At 48.5% G+C, this 20,495-nt stretch overlaps 1 protein-coding gene across 1 annotated transcript in view; it reads right to left on the bottom strand.

Moving 5' to 3' along the window:
• Positions 1-20,495, bottom strand: part of gpn1 (GPN-loop GTPase 1) — a 71,340-nt gene that overhangs the window by 37,701 nt on the left and 13,144 nt on the right. The window contains exons 4-5 of the mRNA XM_078535030.1: positions 17,671-17,737; positions 15,758-15,795 (exon numbers count right to left, since the gene is read on the bottom strand). Coding sequence (XP_078391156.1) covers positions 15,758-15,795; positions 17,671-17,737 — 105 coding nt within the window. The remainder of the gene's footprint in view (positions 1-15,757; positions 15,796-17,670; positions 17,738-20,495) is intronic.

The raw sequence follows: 20,495 nt of genomic DNA, 5'->3' as shown, positions 1-20,495 counted from the left end.
ACCAGTGCCACTACAGGATGAATGGTTGCATCAGTTCCACCAGAGTAACTCTCTCTTCTCATCACTCTCAACTCTCACTCACAAATCCATCACACATCTAAAGGGGTCTCACACCTCAAAGGACAACACCACTAACTCTCACACACCCCTTCACATCTCCAAAAGGCTCATGCCCTGTCCATGGCTCCACTCACCACACAAACATTCCATGTAGTGACATGTGTCCTGCTCACACTCTTCATCTGTTCCCATGCAGGAGAAGCCTGCTTACATCAGCAGGGAGAGGTCCATCGTGCTGACTGGTGAGGACATGGGCTGTCCCTGCACTGACGGTGAGGTCGGCGGCAAACACTCTTGTGAGGATCATGCACCACATCATCTCCCTCTCAACGCAACCGAGTGCTCTCTCTCCTGCTTTTAACTCTGCTGCCATGCACTCATTATCTCTACTTTGGTTCACAGGGAGCTCTGCCAAGGGACCAACACCCTCAGCCAGCCAGTCCCTCAGCTCCATCCAGGTCCTCACCTCCAGCCAAGAGGACACCTCCTCCATTGAAGAGCTGGAAATAAGCAGCCTGGAAGACCCATCACAGCGCTTACCCACACCCTTCACCAGCGCAGAGACACACACCTCAGAGGGACCTAGATCCAGAGCAGGCTCGGGTTCACAATCTGACGGTCACCGTACAGACACATGTCCACAGCGGGAGGAGGAGGCAGGTTCGGCCGAGCACCCCAGCACTCAAAAGAGGATTACTGGGGAACAAGCATCTGAGAGATCAGAGTCAGATGATGAGTTTGGCCTTCCAAACCATTACCTGGAGAGTCAGCAGAAGGCGTGGGAACATCACGCAGAGCTGCTGGAAGCCCTCAGAGTGACATGTGAGTCGGAGGAGTGCGTCCGCCTGCTCTGTGATGAAGTGGTGCCCACATGTGTGTGTATGGAGGTCTCCACGGGGAGGATTGTGGATGCCATGGAGACCCTGGTCCAGCAGAACACAGATGTGTACAGACCTGCACTCCATCGCGAGAGCCATAGGCGAGTTCCTGCAATGGCAACATGAGGAGGAAACGGGGCAACTCAATGTCGCCCCAGGTGGTCCTTCCCCTCAAGGCCGGGGCCCTTGGGCACCCGAAGAGAGGAGGAGTGGCAGCTGGTCACCCCTGGGTCATCCACTCAGGAATCTCAGAGGCTGTCCTCTCCCTCCAAGTCCCCTTTGCTTGTGACCCCCTCAACACGTCCTCCGTCACTGCAGAGGGAGCAGCCGGCCAACGAGTGATTCTGGAGGGAGAAGTGTGTGTGTGGCAGGACCTTTCGGATTCTCGGGCAAGTGCACTCACACGCACATGGATCCTTCACCTATCACACTCACCTCAATGTCCTGAGCATTTTGAATGCTGCCTGCTGGGGTTTGCTTTCAGTTGGCCATCTGAGCTGACCTGCATCTCCAACCACCCAATGTTCATTGTTGTAATTATAGTTTTGATAAACGTTGGACTGTAACTTTAAGAATAATCCTGTGTTGTAATATCACATGATCTGTGTAAACCAATCAGTTAGCAGTGTGGAGAATCTCTAGGAGGGAGTTCTCCTTTACTTATAGAGTTAGATGCACGCATGTAGCTGCTGCTGCTATCTTATAAACTAAGTTCAATGTTTCCACCAAGAAAAGTTGCCTGGAAAATCAATTCTATAACAAACTGGCGACAAGGATAAATCAGGTACGGTGCTGTCCCTTGCCCATCGATTGTGAGTGTCTAAGATAATTAAAAAGATATACTCAGCCGAAATGCCACAGTTTGACAGAATCGATCCCTTTGAGCCAGCCACAGGCAACTGGTCCCAATATACAGATTTTCTTGGGTTCTACTTCCAAGCCAACAAAATCACGGGAGAGGAAAAGAGGAGAGCAATTCTCTTAAGTATTTGTGGGAGGAAGACCTACTGTTTAATTCAAAGCTTGGCGGTCCCACTGCCCCTGATTGGAAGACCTTCAGTGAATTGGTCGACCTCATTAAGGGACATTTTCAACCCAAACCCTCAGTCATAATGCAGAGGTTCAGGTTCAATTCACGGAAGAGAGCCCCGGGGGAGACCATTGCTACCCATGTGGCGAAATTAAAACAACTAACGGAATATTGTGATTTTGGTGAAACCCTGAATAATACGCTCAGGGATTGTTTGGTATATGGCGTGCAAGATGATGCTGTTCAGCAAAGATTGCTGGCTGATGTGGATCTTGATTTTAAGAAAGCGTTAGAAATAGCGCTTACCATGGAAAGTGCTGAAAGAGATTCACAAGCAATTCAAGATGCGCAAAATGATGCCATTTCCTAGCTGGATGAGAACAGTCAGTTGAAAGTGACACGAAAAGCCAGGACTCCGCCGCAAAGCGGGAAACAGCCCCCGCTAACAAAACATTTAGAGGAAACAGCTCTGAAGAAAAATCGAAAACTAATTGTTATCAACGTGGAAACAATCATACTCCTAACAATTGCTGATTTAAAAAGGTGCAGTGTTATTTTTGTCACAGAAGAGGGCACATATTGAAACATTGCAAAGGTGAGATTAAAACAAGCTTCCAGGCAACAAACAAGTCCAATGAAGTAAATAATGTGGAAGAACCTGAAACAACCAATTCTGACATTTATTCCTTATTCAACATGAAAGTTGGGAAGACAGAGTCAATGACTCTCACTTTACAGGTGAATGGAAGATCCTTAAAAATGTAAGTAGACACTGGTGCTTCTACCACTGTAACAGGAGAACACACTTTCAGGTATTTAACTAAAGGTGCTCAACAATTAAATTTGGAACAGGCTTCTGCCAAGTTGAAAACATATACAGGCGAAGAAATCCAAGTAATGGGTATTATCAGTGTACCTGTTTATTATAAACACCAAACAGCACAACTACCAGTGATGGTATTAGAAGGCAGAGGACCAAGCCTTCTAGGTCGAAACTGGTTGAGGGAAATCAACTTTGATTGGCCAGTGAGATTTCAAAAATAAGTTGGAAGAGTTCCTGAGTTGGAAAAGGAACAAGGCAAAGTGCTTCAGAAAGAGCCTGGAGAGTCCAAGGACCACAACTGGATGAAAAAGGAGTGTATAGCCATTCAGAAACTTGAGGAAATGAAGACTGTCTTAAGCAGTAGCGTGAAAGCACACCAGGAATTCTGTCATTCTGCAAAGTCTCAAGATGAAACAAGTCAACTCCACAAAGAAAAGGGAAATTTGTTGGAAGACCTTCACACACTACAAGGATCTTTCAAATCAAAGCTTGTACCTCCAGAAAATTACAAAGAGAAACAGGAAGAATTTATCGTCACTGAACAAATTGAGGAACCAGTTGGCAGAGAAGATGCAGCAATGTTCACGGTTCCAGGAGGAAGCCAACAGATACAAGAGAGAGAAAGAAGAGCTGAAAAATCAGCTGTAACCATTGCTGAACCTGTGGTTCCTGTTGAAGTTGCTCAACCAACGACAGACATGCCCGATGTCTCTGTCGGAGTGGACCACACTGAACTGCCTGTGCCTAATGAGGTACCTGATGTTAATGTGGTTCCAGGAGATGTGGTTCCTGTCAAAGAAACAGAAGTCGTGGAGCTGCGACGTTCCACACGGATCAGGAAACCACCTGAAAGACTGAACTTGTAATTTCATGACCCTGTGTAAATATTGCAATGTCATGAGATAAATATCCTTGTAAATATAAAATGTACAGAAAAGTTAAAGGGAGAGGAATGTAGTAATTATAGTTTTGATAAACGTAGCACTGTAACTTTAAGAATAATCATGTGTTGTAAGATTAACCAATGTAACCCAGATCAACTATGTAAACCAATCAGTTTGCAGCACAGGGAACCTCCAAGAAGGCGTTCTTCTTTAGTTATAAAGTTAGATGCACACATGTAGCTGCTGCTGCTGCCCAATGTTTCCACCAAGAAAAGCTGCCTGGAAAATCAACTCTATAACAATCACACTCCAATGCAGCATCTGATCTCACCCACAACTGTTGTTTCACTTTCATAACTAGCACAAAGGAAGATGGTTGTGGTTGTTGGAGGTCAATCATCTCAGCTCCAGGACATCACTGAAGGAGTTCCTCAGGGTAGTGTCCTCGGCCCAACCATCTTCAACTTCTTCATCAATGACCTTCCTCCCATCATAAGGTCAGAAGTTGCACAATATTCAGCACCATTCGCAACTCCTCAGATATTGAAGCAGTCCTTGTCCAAACGTAGCAAGACCTGAACAATATCCAGGCTTGGGCTGAGAAGTGGCAAATAACATTCACGCCACACAAGTGGCAGGCAATGACCACCTCCAACAAGAATCTAACCATCACTCCATGACATTCAATGGCATTACTATCACTGAATCCCCCATTATCAACATCCTGGGGGCTATCATTGACCAGAAACTGAACTGGACTAGCCATTTAAATACTGTGGCTACAACAGCAGGTCAGAGGTTAGGAATGCTGGATCAAGTAACTCACCTCCTGGCTCCCCAAAGCCTGTCCACCATCTACAAGGCACAAGTCAGGAGTGTGATGGAATACTCCCCACTTGCCTGGATGAGTGCAGCTCCAACAACACTCAAGATTGACACCATCCAGGACAAAGCCGCCTGCTTGACTGGCACCACATCCACAAACATTCACTCCCTCCACCACCGATGCACAGTGGCAGCAGTGTGTACCATCTACAAGATGCACTGCAGGAATTCACCAAGGCTCCTTAGGCAGCATCTTCCAAACCTACGGCCGCTACCATCTAGAAGGACAAGGGCAGCAGATAGATGGGAACGCCAACACCTGAAAGTTCCCCTCCAAGTCACTCACAATCCTGACTTGGAAATACATTGCAGTTCCTTCACTGTTGCTGGGTCAAAATCCTGGAACTCCCTCTCTATCAGCTCTGTGGGTGTACCTACACCACATGGACTGCAGTGGTTCAAGAAGGCAGCTCACCACCACCTTCTCAAGGGCAACTAGGGATGGGTAATAAATGCTGGCCCAGTCAGTGAAGCCCATATACCGTGAATTAATCAAAAAAAGACCTTCGATTTAGACAGCATGGTCTTGGTTCGCTTTTTTGTAAGCTCCCCCATCTTCTCCCCTCCCCCAATCACTGTTGACCACCCTGGCATCACCTTCCACCTCCTCTCTGTGACCTACCAGCCACAACCCTTTTCCTTCAGGGATGTCCAGGTGAACGTGCCCATTCCCCTGCTTCCCAAAAATCCCACTTCCATTCACCTCCCCGATAGAGGAGCCATCAACGGGCTGAGCAGATGATCGCAAACTGGTTTCACAACGTCGTGAAACCGATTTTTGCCTTCTCACCCATTTTTTCTGCTCACAGTTGAGCAGGTCTGACACCAGTGGGCACGGACGATTCTGCCCAACGTTTCAGCTCAGTGACTGTTCTAATTTCCAGCAGCTGCAGTATTTTGTTTCTGTGCTATTGATTTATTTTCTTTTTTTAAAAAACTACATCAACTGCATCCAGTAACACTCACAATCCTGACTTGGAAATATATCACCGTTCCTTCACTGTCGCTGGGTCAAAATCCTGGAACTCCCTCCCTAACAGCACTGTGGGTGTACCTACACCACATGGACTGCAGCGGTTCAAGAAGGCAGCTCACCACCACCTTCACAAGGGCAATTAGGGATGGGCAATAAATGCTGGCCTCACCAGCCATGCCTGGTCACCTAAATGCCCCAGATTCCGTGAACAAATAAATAAAAAATGTTTTTTTTAGAAAGCTTTGATGCAGTTTGCATCAGACAAATGGCTGCTCACAAGGCAAAGTAACTCCCTCACAGATGGTATGGTTAAAAAGCTATTGGCAGTTCATGGATTTCTGTTACAAAAGACTGATAGATTAGGAGGAAAGTCTAAAAACAATTTGGAAGGCAAAGGGGAACTGTGGGCAAAGGGGAACTGTGGGCAAAGGGGAACTGTGGGCAAAGTGGAACTGTGGGCAAAGGGGAACTGTGGGCAAAGGGGAACTGTGGGCAAAGGGGAACTGTGGGCAGAATTTTGCCCTTGGTGGACGGGCTCAGCAGGGGCGGTCGGGAAGCCGATTGCCGCCCACGATCAGCACCGCACCGCGATTTCACACTGTCTGTGTGCGTGTGTGTGTGGGAGGGGAGAAGGGCGAATAGGACAAGCGCGAACTTAGCGCACGCGAGCGAGTGGGTGGGTGCTGCATAATCTCCGAGGCAGGGAGATTATAACAAAGAAAATAGAAACGTAATAAAACATGTCCCCCCTCATGTGACTCTGTCAGAAACAGCGGGAAATTATAATGAAGAACAAAGAAATAGCAGAAGAATTAAACACATTTTGGTTCTGTCTTCACAAAAGAGGACACAAATAATTTCCCAGAAATGTCAGGGGACCAAAGGTCTAGTGAGAGGGAGGAATTGAAGAAAATCAGATATGTAAAAAAATTGATGCCAGAGAAATTAATGAGGTTAAAGGCTGAAAATTCCCCAGGGCCTGATAATCTTCTTCCCAGAGTACGAAAGGAAGTGGCCCTGGGAATATTGGATGCATTGGGGGTCATTTTCCAAAATTCTATAGACTCTGGAGCAGTTCCTACAGATTGGAGGGTGGCAAATGTAATCCCACTATTTAAAAATGGAGGGAAAGGAAAAAAAAGAGAGAATTACAGACCAGTTATCCTAACATCAGTAGTGGGGAAAATACTAGAGTCTATTATAAAAGATGTGGTAACAGAACACTTGAAAAGCCTTAACGGGATTAGACAAAGTCAGCATGGGCTTATGAAAGGGAAATCATGCTTAACTAATCTACTGGAGTTTTCTGAGGATGTAACTAATAGAATAGATAAGGGAGAACCAGTGGATGTGGTGTTTTACATGGGATCGGGGGTAATATACTGGCATGGATTGAAAATTGATTGACACAGAAACAGAATGGAAATAATTGGGTCTTTTTCTGGGTGGTAGGCGGTGACTAGTGGGGTACCACAGGGATCAGTGCTTGGGTCCTAGCCATTCACGATATTTATAAATGACTTGGATGAGGGAACCAAATGCAACATTTCCCAGTTTCTAAAACTGGGCGGGGTTGTGAGGAGGATGCAAGGAGGCTTCAGGGTGATTTAAACAAGTTTTGTGCGGGGGCAAACACATGGCAGATACAGTATAACGTGGATAAATGTGAAGTTATACGCTTCTGTGTGAAAAACAGACAGGCTGGGTATTAAATGGTGATATATTAGGAATGTGGATGTACAAAGGGATCTGAGTGTCCTCGTACACCAGTCAATGAAAGTAAATAGGCAGGTGCAGCAAGCAATAAGGAAGGCAAATGGTATGTTGGCCTGCATTGCAAGAGGATTTGAGTTCAGAAGTAGGGATATCTTACTGCAGTTACACAGGGCCTTAGTGAGACCACACCTGGAGTAGTGTGCACAGTTTTGGTCCCTACCTAAGAAAGGGTCTACTTGCCACAGAGGGAGTGCAGTGAAGGTTCACTAGGCTGATACCGGGGATGGCAGGACTGTCGTATGAGGAGAGATTGGTTCGACTGGGCCTGTCTTCACTAGAGTTTAGAAGAATGAGAGGGGATCTGATTGAAACATATAAAATTCTAACAGGGCTAGACAGACTAGATGCAGGGAGGATCTTCCCCTGGTTGGGGAGTCTAGAACCAGGGGCCACAGTCTCAGGATACGGGGCAGGCCATTTAGGACTGAGATGAGGAAACATTTCTTCACTCAGAGGGTGGTCAACCTGTGGAATTCTCTACCACAGAAGCTGTGGAGTCCATGTCACTGGGTATATTCAAGAAATAAATTGATAAATTTTTGGATATTAGGGGCATCAAGGGGTGTGGAGAGAAAGCAGGAATATGGCGTTGAGATAGAGGATCAGCCATGATCATATTGAATGGTGGAGCAGCCTCGAAGGGCCGAATGGCCTACTCCTGCTCCTAGTTTCTATGAGCAGGGACATGTTATTAATTGAATTGCAAAACTTTTATTTCATTTTAATTTGCTTTTGGAAACCTCATCCCGCCCGTGGGCCTTTTCACCAACCATGAACCTCTTTCGAGTTATCAACAGTCACAGATTGCAACTCGTTTGAGTACAATCACAGTTCTTGGTTTCCGGGAGTGGGACATGAACCCACAACCCTCTGATTCAAAGGTGAGGGTGCTATGAACTGAGCCACAGCTGACACCTTGGACAAGCAGTGAAAAATTTACCTTAATTATTTAATGGCCTTAATAGGCCTTTTAATTGTCAGCAGGCTCACTGCTAACTCCGGCAGTGCCCACCAGCTGAGCTACCACGTGATTGCGCTTTGACATCGGCATTCTCGGCTGGCTTCAACGCACATCATTTCATGCTCAAACGGGTTGGGCGCGTGCCCACCCGCCGAGCGAAAATCTCTGCCCTGTGAAATTGAATCAAGGAAGATCACACTCCCAACATCCATTTGGTATCATCTGCAAATTTAGAAATTGTGTTTTTGATTCCAACGTCTAAATTATTAATGTAAATTGAATCATAGAATGGCTTCATTCCATGCTGTAACCATTCAGCCCATCATGTTCGTGCTGGCTCTCTGCAAGAGCAACTCACCTAGTCCCACTCCCCTGCCTTTTCCCCGCAATTGTTTTCTCTTTAGATAATTAAATGAATTGTGAGCAGTGGTGGTCCCTCCCCGATTCCACATTCTCTGACCTTATTGATTCATCTGTCATGTGACACCTTATCGAAGGCCTTTTAAAAATGCAGGTAAATTACACCTATTGCATTACTGTTAGCTACTCTCTCTGTTAGCTCCTCAAAAAAATTCATTAAATTTGGCCAAGAAGGATTCTGTCGTTTGAAATCCATGCTAAATACTTGAGTACTGCTGTAAAAACAGACATGCTGTCAACGCTTTTCATTTTGCACTCATCAGGACTGATTCACAAGTACATCAAATCTCAAATGGAACAACAATTTATAATGCACGAGAAGAAGGTGCTGACTGGCTGGCAAGAGGGCTCTGATTGGTAAAGGCATTGCCATGGAGAATGCACCAGGGAATAGTTAACTGCCAAGCTTTTGTTTAAATTCAAACTGGCAGGTCAAAACATTACATGTTAAAGGAATATCAGAGAAATATTACACAAAATTAACATAGAGAGGAGATACGAAGAGGTTTAGTGCCTTAAAAGTGGATAAATCCGCAGGCCCTGATGAGATGTATCCCAGGCTGTTGAGAGAGGCAAGGGAAGAGATATCAGGGGCCCTGGCAGTAATTTTCAAATCCTCTCTGGCCACAGGTGAGGTGCCAGAGGACTGGAGAGCTGCTAACATTGTCCCATTATTAGAAAAGGGAGGAAGGGATAGACCAGGAAATTACAGGCCAGTCAGTCTAACCTCGGTGGTGGGGGAGCTACTAGAAAGAATTCTGGAGGACAGGATATATCTGCTCTTGGGGGGACACGCATTAATCAGGGATAGTCAGCATGGATTTGTTAAGGGAAGGTCGTGTTTGACAAATCTGATTGAATTTTTTGAGGAGGTAACCAGGAGTGCTGATGAGGGTAATGCATTTGATGTGGTCAAAGTGGACTTTAACAAGGCTATTGATAGGGTTCATCATGGCAGACTGGTCAAGAAAGTAAGAGCCAATGGGATCCAAGGCAAAGTGGCACATTGGATCCAAAATTGACAGAGGCAGGAAGCAGAGGGTGATGGTAGAGGGATGTTTCTGTGACTGGAAGTCTGTTTCCAGTGGGGTTCCACAGGGCTCAGTGCTGGGGCCCTTCCTGTTTTTGGTTTACATAAATGATTTGGACTTAAATGTAGGGGGTATGATCAAGAAGTTCGCAGATGACACGAAAATTGGAAGGGTGGTAAATAGTGAGGAGGATATCCGTAAACTGCAGGAGGATATCAATGGACTGGTCAGGTGGGCAGAGCAGTGGCAAATGGAATTCAACCCAGAAAATTGTGAGGTAATGCACTTGGGGAGGGCTAACAAGGCAAGGGATTACACTATGAATGGTAGGACCCTGGGAAGTACTGAAGATCAAAGGGACCTTGGCGTGTATATTCACAGATCCCTGAAGGTAGCAGGGCAGGTAGGTAAGGTGGTTAAAAAGGAATATGGGATACTTGCCTTTATTAGCCGAGGCATAGAATACAAGAGAAGGGAACTGTATAAATGCTGGAACTGTATAAAACGCTGGTTAGGCCACAACTGGAGTACTACATGTAGTTCTAGTCACCACATTATAGGAAGGGTGTGATTGCAATGGAGAGGGTGCAGAGGAGATTTACCAGGATGCTGCCTAGGCTGGAGCTATGAGCTAAGGGGAGAGATTGGATAGGCTGGGGTTGTTTTCCTTGGAGCAGCAACGGTTGAGATGGGGCCTGATAGAGGTGTATAAGCTTATGAGAGACATAGATAGGGTGGATAGGAAGGTACTTTTTCTATTAGTTGAAGGGTCAATAACCAGGGGGCATAACATTTAAGAAGTATTTAGATAATCACTTGCGTTGCCATAGCCTCCAGGGCTATGGGTCAAGCGCTGGAAAATGGGATCAGTGTAGTCAGATCTTTGTTGACCAGCACAGACACGATGGGCCGAATGGCCTCCTTCTGTACTGAAATGTCTACGAGTCTATGGTCAATGCATTGCCATGAGGAATGAACCAGAGAATGACATTCCCCCAAACTTTTATTTAGTTGAAAAAGGCACAATGTGTGGACATGTTCTTTCTGTTTGCAAAGGACATGGCCCTGTGTGCGACTAGAAGTAGCTTCTAACATGCGCAAATGAGCCACACTACGAACCTGACTGATCATCTTAAATTGGTTGTCAGTGTAATTCTTAGCACAATCAGGATTAATTAGTAAGCAATATCTAATCATGGAATCACATCAGCAACCTCGCTAAAACGGGCCCAAGCCATTTACTCACTGGACAAGCTTGATGCTGAAATAGAGCGTATCAAAGCTATCCTGTGGAATAATGGCTAACCCGATCAGATCACTGCTTGCTCACGCAAACTCGTGAATGGGCCTAAGGCTGCCACGTTCGGTCCTAGAAAATGCCCAGTCTACCTTAGATTACCCTGGAAGGGTAAGGTGTCTCAAACATTTGAGCAACAGGTGAAGCTAGCCAATTCGCTCTGCTAATAAGCAGTAGCAACACGAGTGGTTATAGGCAAAATAATAGAATTCCCTACTAAAGGAAAGAATAGAAGAAAAGCTAGAAAGAAAAATGTAACAAACATTTAGCATGGATTTCAAAAGGCAAATCTTGCTTGGCCAAACTTAATTAATTTTTTGAGCAGCGAGCAGAGAGAATAGCTAAGAGTCATGCAATAACCTCATACCCTTGTTTAAAAAGGGAGTGAGGGATAGACCTATAGGCCAGTCAGTCTGACCTTGGTGTTGGGCAAATTATTGGAATCCATTTTGAGGGGCAGGATAAACTGCCACTTAGAAAGGTACAAATTAATTAAGGACAGTCAGCGTGGATTTGTTAAGGGAAGGTCATGTCTGACTAATTTGATTGAATTTTTTTGAGGAAGGAACAAGGAGGATTGATGAGGGTGGTGCAGTTGATGTGCACAATCATGATGTGGTCAACGTGGATTTTGGCAAGGCTTATGTGGCACTGTATCAAATATTAGTCAGGCCATAACTTGAGAACCGTGTGCAGATCTGGTCACCTCATTACAGAAAGAATGTAGTTGCACTAGAGAGGGTAAAGAGGAGATTTACGAGGACGTTGCCAGGATTGGAAAATTGCAGCCATGAGGAAAGTTCGGATAGGCTGAGGTTCTCCTTGGAACAGAGGAGGCCAAGAGGAGGTTTGATTGAGATGTACAAAATTGTGTGGGGCCTGGGTAGAGTGGATGGGAAGGGCCTATTTACTTTAGCAGAGAGGTCAGTGACTAGGGGCATAGTTTTAAAGTGATTGGTGGAAGGATTAGGGGGGACTCGAGGATAAGCTTTTCAATCCAGAGGTTGGTGGGCATCTGGAACGCTTTGCCTTAAAGGGTCTTAGAAACAGAAACCCTCAACTCATTCAAAAGATGTCTCAATGTGCACCTGAAGTGCAGTAACCTGCAGGGCTACAGAACAAATGCTGCATTGTGAAATTAGGCTGGGTGGCTCCTTTATTGGCCAGCACAGACATGATGGGCCAAGAGGCCTCTTTCTGTGCCATAAACTTTCTATGACTCTATAAGGAACTTCAGTTATGATAGATTAGATAGATTGGAGAAGCTGGGACTGTTTTCCTTGGGGAAGAGAAGGCTGAGAGGAGATTTGATAGAGGTATTCAAAATCGTGAGGGGTCTGGACAGGGTAGATAGGGAGAAACTGTTCCCACTTCTGAAAGGATTGAGAACGAGAGAGCACAGATTTAAAGTTACTGGCAAAAGAAGCAAAAGCGATATGAGAAAAAAAGCTTTATCACACAGCGAGTGGTTAAGGTCTGGAATGCACTGCCTGGGAGTGCGGTGTAGACAGGTTCAATTGAGACCTTCAAAAAGAAATGAGACTGTTATCTGAAAGGAAAGAATGTGCAGGGTTATAGGAAGAAGGTAGGGGAGTGGCACTAAGTGAATTGCTCATTCAGAGAGCCAGTGCAGACACAATGGGCCAAATGGCCTCCTCTTACGCTGTAACAATTCTGTGATCCTGTTTTGAAAGGCCTTCGATATAAGCTCCATTGTTTAAAAAGGGATAAAAGGAAATGCCAAACAATTATAGACCAGTTAGTCTTACATCGGTGGTGAGCAAATTAGTAGAATCAATCCTGAGTCCTGAGAGATAGGATTAACTGTCATGTGGAAAGGCATGGACTAGTCAGGGATGGTCAGCATGGATTTGTTAAAGGAAGGTCTTGCCTCACAAATTTGATTGAATTCTTTGAGGAGGTGACAAGAAGGGTTGATGAAGGTAGTGCAGTGGATGTTGTGTACATGGATTTTAGCAAGGCATTTGACAAGGTCCCACATGGCAGATTGGTCAGGAAAGTAAAAGCCTATGGGATTCAGGATAATGTGGCAAACTGGATAAAAGGTTGGCTTTGTAACAGGAAACAAAGGGTAATGGTCGATGGATGCCCTTGCAAATGGAAAGTTGTCTCAAGTGGTGTTCCACAGGGCTCGGTGTTGGGACCCTTGCTGTTTGTGTTATATATTAACGATTTGGACGTGAACGCGGGGGGCACGATTGGGAAATTTGCAGATGAGATAAAGATTGGCCGAGTAGAGGATAGTGCAGAGGATAGACATAATCTCCAAAATGATATAGATGGGTTGGTGGAGTGGGCGGTAAAGTGGCAGATGGATTTTAACATAGAGAAGTGTGAGGTCTTACATTTAGGGAGGTCAAACAGTTACAGATTACACAATAAATGGGAATATACTAAGAAGGGTAGATGAAGTGAGAGATCTTGGCGTACAAGTACACAGGTCCCTGAAGGCAGCAGTTCAAGTAGACAAGGTTGTAAAGAAGGCATATGGAATGCTCTCCTTCATTGGCAGAGGTATAGAATATAAAAGTAAGGATATAATGTTGGAATTGTATAAAACACTGGTGAGGCCACAACTGGAGTATTGTGCGCAGTTCTGGTCACCACATTACAGGAAGGACGTAATAGCTCTGGAGAGAGTGCAGAGGAGGTTTACAAGAATGTTGCCAGGGTTAGAAAAGTGTAGCTACGAGGAGAGATTGGATAGGTTGGGGCTATTTTCCCTGGAACAAAGAAGGCTGAAAGGTGACTTTATTGAGGTGTACAAAATTATGAGGGGAATAGATGGAGTGAACAGGATAAAATTGTTTCCCTTGATGGAGAATTCTAGAACCAGGGGACATACATTCAAGATAAGTTGCAGAAGGTGTAGGGGGGACATGAGGAAGAACTTTTTTACGCAGAGGGTAGTGGGTGTCTGGAATTCGCTGCCCAAGTTGGTGGTAGAGGCAGAAACTTTAAACTCTTTTAAAAAGTACCTGGATCTGCACCTAAAGTGCTGTAAGCTGCAGGGCTATGGGCTGGGTGCAGGAAGGTGGGATTAGAAAGGGCACCTGGGTGTCCTCGGGCTGGCATGGACAAGATGGGCCGAATGGCCTCCTTCTGTGCTGTAACTTTTCTATGGTTCTATAAGCTAATCGCCAAGAAATTCAATAAGGAGCTCAGAAGAAACTTCCTTATCTAAGAATGGTAAGAATGTGGAACTCGCTACCACAGTGAGTGGTTGAAGCAAATAGTACAGATACATTTAAGGGAAAGCTAGAGAAGCATACCAGGGAGAAGGGAATAGAGGGTTCTGATGGTAGATTTAGTCGAGGAGAGATGAGAGGAAGCTCAAATGGAGCATAAACATCAGCATGGACTGACTGGGCAGAATGCCCTGTTTCTATGCCACATATCCTACGTAATCAGGATGTGTAACATTGAAGTTATTGTTAAGAAATGTGAAAGGAAGAGCGGTTAATGCTGAAACATAGCAGGACTAACAAAATGGATGCAGAAAAGTAGGTGTTGGGGAGATCTTAGTTCTTTTAAGGTGTCTTCACCTAAGCTAATCCAACTCCCTACAGCCCTGTATTAATCCAAAACTCAGCCCACTGTAGGTGCAGCAATTAGGGAGGCAAATAGTACTTTAGCTGGAAAGTGAAGCTGATATAAAAGTTCAGCCATGATCTTATTGAATGGAGGCCATAGGGTCTTCTCCTGCTCCTATTAATGTCCTTATGTCCTCTCCCCACAGCCCTCTATCAATCCCAAACTGAAGTCAGTGCCCCACTACTGCCATAACCCTGTACTAATTCCAAAGTGATCCTGATGACTTTCTCTCTCCCAGTCGCCCAGAATCCATCCAAAACAAATATGCTGAGAAAAGCCCACACTATTTTCTTTGAAATTGTCCCTTAGCCTTTTTGACATATTCCCCATTAATCTTTACAAATATACGATAGCTAAATAATGTGGATGATGGTATTCTCAAACAAGAACTAAGAACATTAGAAGTACTGTGTCAGGCAGTACGAGGGTCCATTGAGTGGAATCTCAGTGTGAAGGCTTCAATATGTCCGCTGCTGAAGAAACTCTTAAGTAAGTCCCAAAACTTTCTTCTCTATGCATCTTGTCATTACAGCTTTCTGCATTTCTCAAGATTCCTTGTGCATTGCCTGACCTTTATCACACCCTCCTTTCTGTTTCAGTTTAGTTCAATCCCCCTATTTATTCACAGAACTCTATTTATTGATAGATCTTTTTCCTGTTACTTTATAAACATATTGTCTCCACTGCATTTGAAGCTTACCCACTGTTGATCTATTGACCTGTTTAACTTTTCAACCCAGATCACTTGTCCCAGATCCCTTGTCTCACTGAACGTTGTCTTTTTGTAGCCTAGGACCTTATCTTTGACTCTGGTCTCCCTCATTGTTCTTTCATTCAACCTAACTGTATTGTGCTCGGTACATCATATTCCATTACTTATTTGGCCATTTCAGTTCTCTCTAGGTGGATTCTGTCTGAACATGATGGTCACACTACAGTGCTATGATCCAGTTCTTCCCAACAACCTAAAGAATTTGGGTTATTGCAATTGAGAATGTTTTAAGCTTCGGGACAGTGGAGGCAGAGATTGGAAAATCAGTTCATAAGGAAATAGGAAAGGGTGCAGTAGAGCACCAGCTGATGTTTCAAATGGCCTCCACTTGTGCTGAAAATTCACTCACCGACAGTCTTGCTGCCTCTTCTCAATAAATTTCATAACCTGTGTGAGACGAAGTGAAGAGGAATGGCATCAACAACGAAAATTACAAACATTGTATAAAATGACACATTCCTCAAAGTTAAAACACCAGAGGATGAATACAGGAAAATCAAAGGCTAGAATGTCAATGAGTCATGAGGAAGTGGAGGGGAGCGAGGTGACTGGGAGTGTTGGGGGGTGGGAGCATGCACAGCGTGACTGAGGGTAGTGGGGGGGGGGGGGGGGGGAGGGGGAGGGGCAACGTGACTGAGGGCAGGGGGGGGAGGGGGAGGGGCAACGTGACTGAGGGCAGTGGGGGAGGAGCAACGTGACTGAGGGCAGTGGGGGAGGAGCAACGTGACTGAGGGCGGTGGGGGGAGGGGGACAAAGTGACTGGGGGCAGTGGGGGGGAGGGGGAGGGGCAACGTGACTGAGGGCAGTGGGGGGGGGAGGGGGGCAATGTGACTGAGGGCAGTGGGGGGGAGGGGGGCAACGTGACTGAGGGCAGTGGGGGGGGAGGGGGGCAATGTGACTGAGGGCAGGGGGGGGAGGGGGAGGGGGAGGGGGAGGGGCAACGTGACTGAGGGCAGGGGGGGAGGGGGAGGGGGAGGGGGAGGGGCAACGTGACTGGGGGCAGTGGGGGGGAGGGGAGGGGCAACGTGACTGAGGGCAGTGGGGGGGGGAGGGGGCAATGTGACTGAGGGCAGTGGGGGGGGGAGGGGGGCAATGTGACTGAGGGCAGTGGGGGGGGAGGGGGCAACGTGACTGAGGGCAGTGGGGGGGGAGGGGGGCAATGTGACTGAGGGCAGGGGGGGGAGGGGGAGGGGGAGGGGCAACGTGACTGAGGGCGGGGGGGGAGGGGGAGGGGGAGGGGGAGGGGCAACGTGACTGAGGGCAGGGGGGGGGGAGGGGGAGGGGGAGGGGCAACGTGACTGAGGGCAGTGGGAGGGGGAGGGGGCAACGTGACTGAGGGCGGGGGGGGAGGGGGAGGGGCAACGTGACTGAGGGCAGGGGGGGGAGGGGGAGGGGGAGGGGGAGGGGCAACGTGACTGAGGGCAGTGGGAGGGGGAGGGGGGCAACGTGACTGGGGGCAGTGGGAGGGGGAGGGGGCAACGTGACTGGGGGCAGTGGGGGGGGTGGGGGGGCAACGTGACTGAGGGCAGTGGGGGGGTGGGGGGGCAACGTGACTGAGGGCAGTGGGGGGGGTGGGGGGGCAACGTGACTGAGGGCAGTGGGGGGAGGGGGAGGGGCAACGTGACTGAGGGCAGTGGGGGGAGGGGGAGGGGCAACGTGACTGAGGGCGGTGGGGGAGGGGGAGGGGCAACGTGACTGAGGGCGGTGGGGGGAGGGGGAGGGGCAACGTGACTGAGGGCGGTGGGGGAGGGGGAGGGGCAACGTGACTGAGGGCAGTGGGGGGAGGGGGAGGGGCAACGTGACTGAGGGCGGTGGGGGAGGGGGAGGGGCAACGTGACTGAGGGCGGTGGGGGGAGGGGGAGGGGGAGGGGGAGGGGGAGGGGCAACGTGACTGAGGGCGGTGGGGGGAGGGGGAGGGGCAACGTGACTGAGGGCGGTGGGGGGAGGGGGAGGGGCAACGTGACTGAGGGCGGTGGGGGGAGGGGGAGGGGCAACGTGACTGAGGGCGGTGGGGGGGTGGGGGGGCAACGTGACTGAGGGCAGTGGGGGGGAGGGGGGCAACGTGACTGAGGGCGGTGGGGGGGAGGGGGAGGGGCAACGTGACAGGGCAGTGGGGGGGGGGGGGAGGGCCAACGTGACCAAGGCCTTCGGCGAGGATGGTATCGGAGGGGAGTGGGAGGAAGCGAAGAAATCATGTTTAAAAGTTCAAAAAAAAATGAACCTATTCCCCTCCCCTCAATCAACCCTCCCCTTATCTCTCACCTGATCAAACCGCGTGGCAAATAAGTTCAAAGCTGTGACGATGCCACCATTGGGTCCAAGACCGTATCTGGAGCAGTGGTTCAGGGAAAGAAATCATCTGACAGACTCAAAACAGGCACCGGCCGGGCCGGGTTAGGAGGGGAGGGGTGGGGAGGGGAGGGGAGGGGTGGGGAGGGGTGGGGAGGGGGAGGGGTGGGGAGGGGTGGGGAGGGGTGGGGAGGGGAGGGGTGGGGAGGGGAGGGGTGGGGAGGGGTGGGGAGGGGAGGGGTGGGGAGGGGAGGGGAGCTGGCATCGGCCGGGCCGGGTTGGGGGGGAAGGGGAGGGGATGGGTGGGGATGGGAGGGGAGGGGAGGGGAGAGGAAGGGAGGGGAGGGGAAGGGGAGGGGAAGGGGAGGAGGGGAGGGGAAGTGGAGGAGGGGAGGGGAAGGGGAGGAGGGGAGGGGGAGGGGAGGGGGGAGGGAGGGGAGGAGGGGAGGGGAAGGGGAGGAGGGGAGGGGAAGGGGAGGAGGGGAGGGGAAGGGGAGGAGGGGAGGGGAGGGGGTGGAGGGGAAGGGGGGGAGGGGAGGGGGGGAGGGGAGGGGGGGGAGGGGAGGGGAGGGGAGGGGAGCTGGCGCCGGCCGGGCTGGGAGGGGGGGCGGGGGGAGGGGAGCTGGCGCCGGCCGGGCCAGGTTGGGAGGGAAGGGGAGGGGGAGGGGTGGGAGGGGAGGGGAGGGGAGAGGAAGGGAGGGGAGGGGAAGGGGAGGAGGGGAGGGGAAGGGGGGGAGGGGAGGGGAGGGGGGGAGCGGAGGGGGGGAGCGGAGGGGGGGGGAGGGGAGTGGAGGGGAGGGGGGGAGCGGAGGGGGGGGGAGGGGAGGGGGAGTGGAGCTGGCGCCGGCCGGGCTGGGAGGGGAGGGGGAGGGGGAGGGGAGGGGGAGGGGAGGAGAGGGGGAGGGGAGAGGAGGGGAGGGGAGGGGGAGGGGAGGGAGGGGAGGGGGAGGGGGAGGGGAGGGGGAGGGGAGGGAGGGGAGGGGGAGGGGGAGGGGAGGGGAGGGGAGGGGAGCAGGCACCGGCCGGTCAGTCACAAATAGGATAAACAAAGCACTGGAGTTCATTTCTAGAAAGGTAAAATTGAAAAGCAGAGGCTTTTATTAAAATGATGTTAAACACGTATTAAACCTGTTTAGAACACCCGGAGTGAATTGTGCAGAGTTCTGGTCTTGTTAGACCACACTTGGGAGTAGAGTGAACACTTTTGATCTCCATATTCATAACAGGACATACACGCGCTGGAGAAGGTACAAAAACATTTACTAGAATAATGCTAGAACCGAGAGATTATACCTATCAGAAACATTGAACAGCTTAGCGGTATTTTCTCTAGAAAGGAAATGGCTGGGTCATGACCTAATAGAGATCTTTAATATTATTTAAGAATTATATAGGGGAGACATAGGGGTGATGCTTCCACTTGTGGGAAATGTGAATGTAAGTGTCACTGATAAATCCAATAAGGAATTCGCAGGATCACAGAATTTTAATGGCACAGGAGGCCATTCAGCCCATCGTATCTGCACTGCCTCTCCAAATGAGCATTATGACCTAGTGCCATTGCCCTGCCTTTTCCCTGTACCCCTGCACATTGTTTCCATTCAAATAATCATCTAATGCCCTCTAGAATGCCTCGATTGAACCTGCCTCCACCACACTTCCAGGCAGTGCATCCCAGACCCAAACCACTCGTATGAAAAAGGTTTTTCTCACATCAGATTTGCTTCTTTTGCAAATCATTTTAAATCTGTGCCCCGTCGTTCTTGATCCTTTTATGAGCAGGAACAGCTTCTGCCTATCAACTCTGTCCAGCCCCCTCATGATTTTGAACATCTCTATCAAATCTCCTCTTAGCCACCTTCTCTCCAAGGAGGACAGTCCCAACCTCTCCAATCTATCTTCCTGACTGAAGTTTCTCATCCCTGGACCCATTCTTGTAAACCTCTTCTGTACTCTCTCCAATGTGTTCACATCCTTCCTACAATGTGGTGCCCAGAACTGTACACAATACTCCAGCTGAGGTCGAACAAGTGTCTTATATAAATTCAGCATAACCTCCTTGCTCTTGTACTCTATGCCCCTATTAATAAAGCCCAGGATACTATATGCTTTATTAACTGCTCTCTCCACCTGTCCTGCCACCTTCAATGATCCATGCACATATACACCAGGTCTTTCTGCTCCTGCACCCCCTTCAAAATTTCACCCCTTATATTATATTGTCTGTCCATGTTCTTCTTACCAAATTGTACCACCTCACACTTCTCCGCATTGAACTTCATCTGCCACCTATCTGCCCACTCCACCAACTTGTCTATGTCCTCTTGAAGTTCCACACCATCCTCCTCACAGGTCACAACACTCCCAAGCTTCGTATCATCCATAAACTTTGAAATTCTCCCCTTCACACCAAAATCTAGATCATTAATATACATCAGGAAAAGCAAGGGTCCCAATACTGACCCCTGGGGAACTCCACTACAAACCTTCCTCCAGTCTGAAAAACATCCATTGACCATTACTCTCTGCTTCCTGTTATTCAGCTAATTATGTATCCACGTTGCTACTGTCCCTTTTATTCCATGAGCAATAAGTTTCTCACAAGTCTGTTGTGTGGCACTGTATCAAATGCCTTTTTAAATTCCATGTACACCACAACAGCATTACCCTCATCGACCTTTTCTGTTACCTCTTCAAAAAACTCCAGCAAGTTAGTTAAATGCAATTTCCCCTTAAGAAATCCATGCTGGCTCTTCCTTATCAACCCATATTTTTCCATGTGTCTACTAATTCTATCC

This window comes from Cetorhinus maximus, unplaced genomic scaffold (assembly GCF_964194155.1).
Source record: "Cetorhinus maximus unplaced genomic scaffold, sCetMax3.hap1.1 HAP1_SCAFFOLD_214, whole genome shotgun sequence".
NCBI classification, from domain to species: domain Eukaryota; kingdom Metazoa; phylum Chordata; class Chondrichthyes; order Lamniformes; family Cetorhinidae; genus Cetorhinus; species Cetorhinus maximus.
The sequence above is the reverse complement of the archived record's forward strand: the minus strand, read 5'-3'. Positions and strand labels throughout refer to the sequence as shown.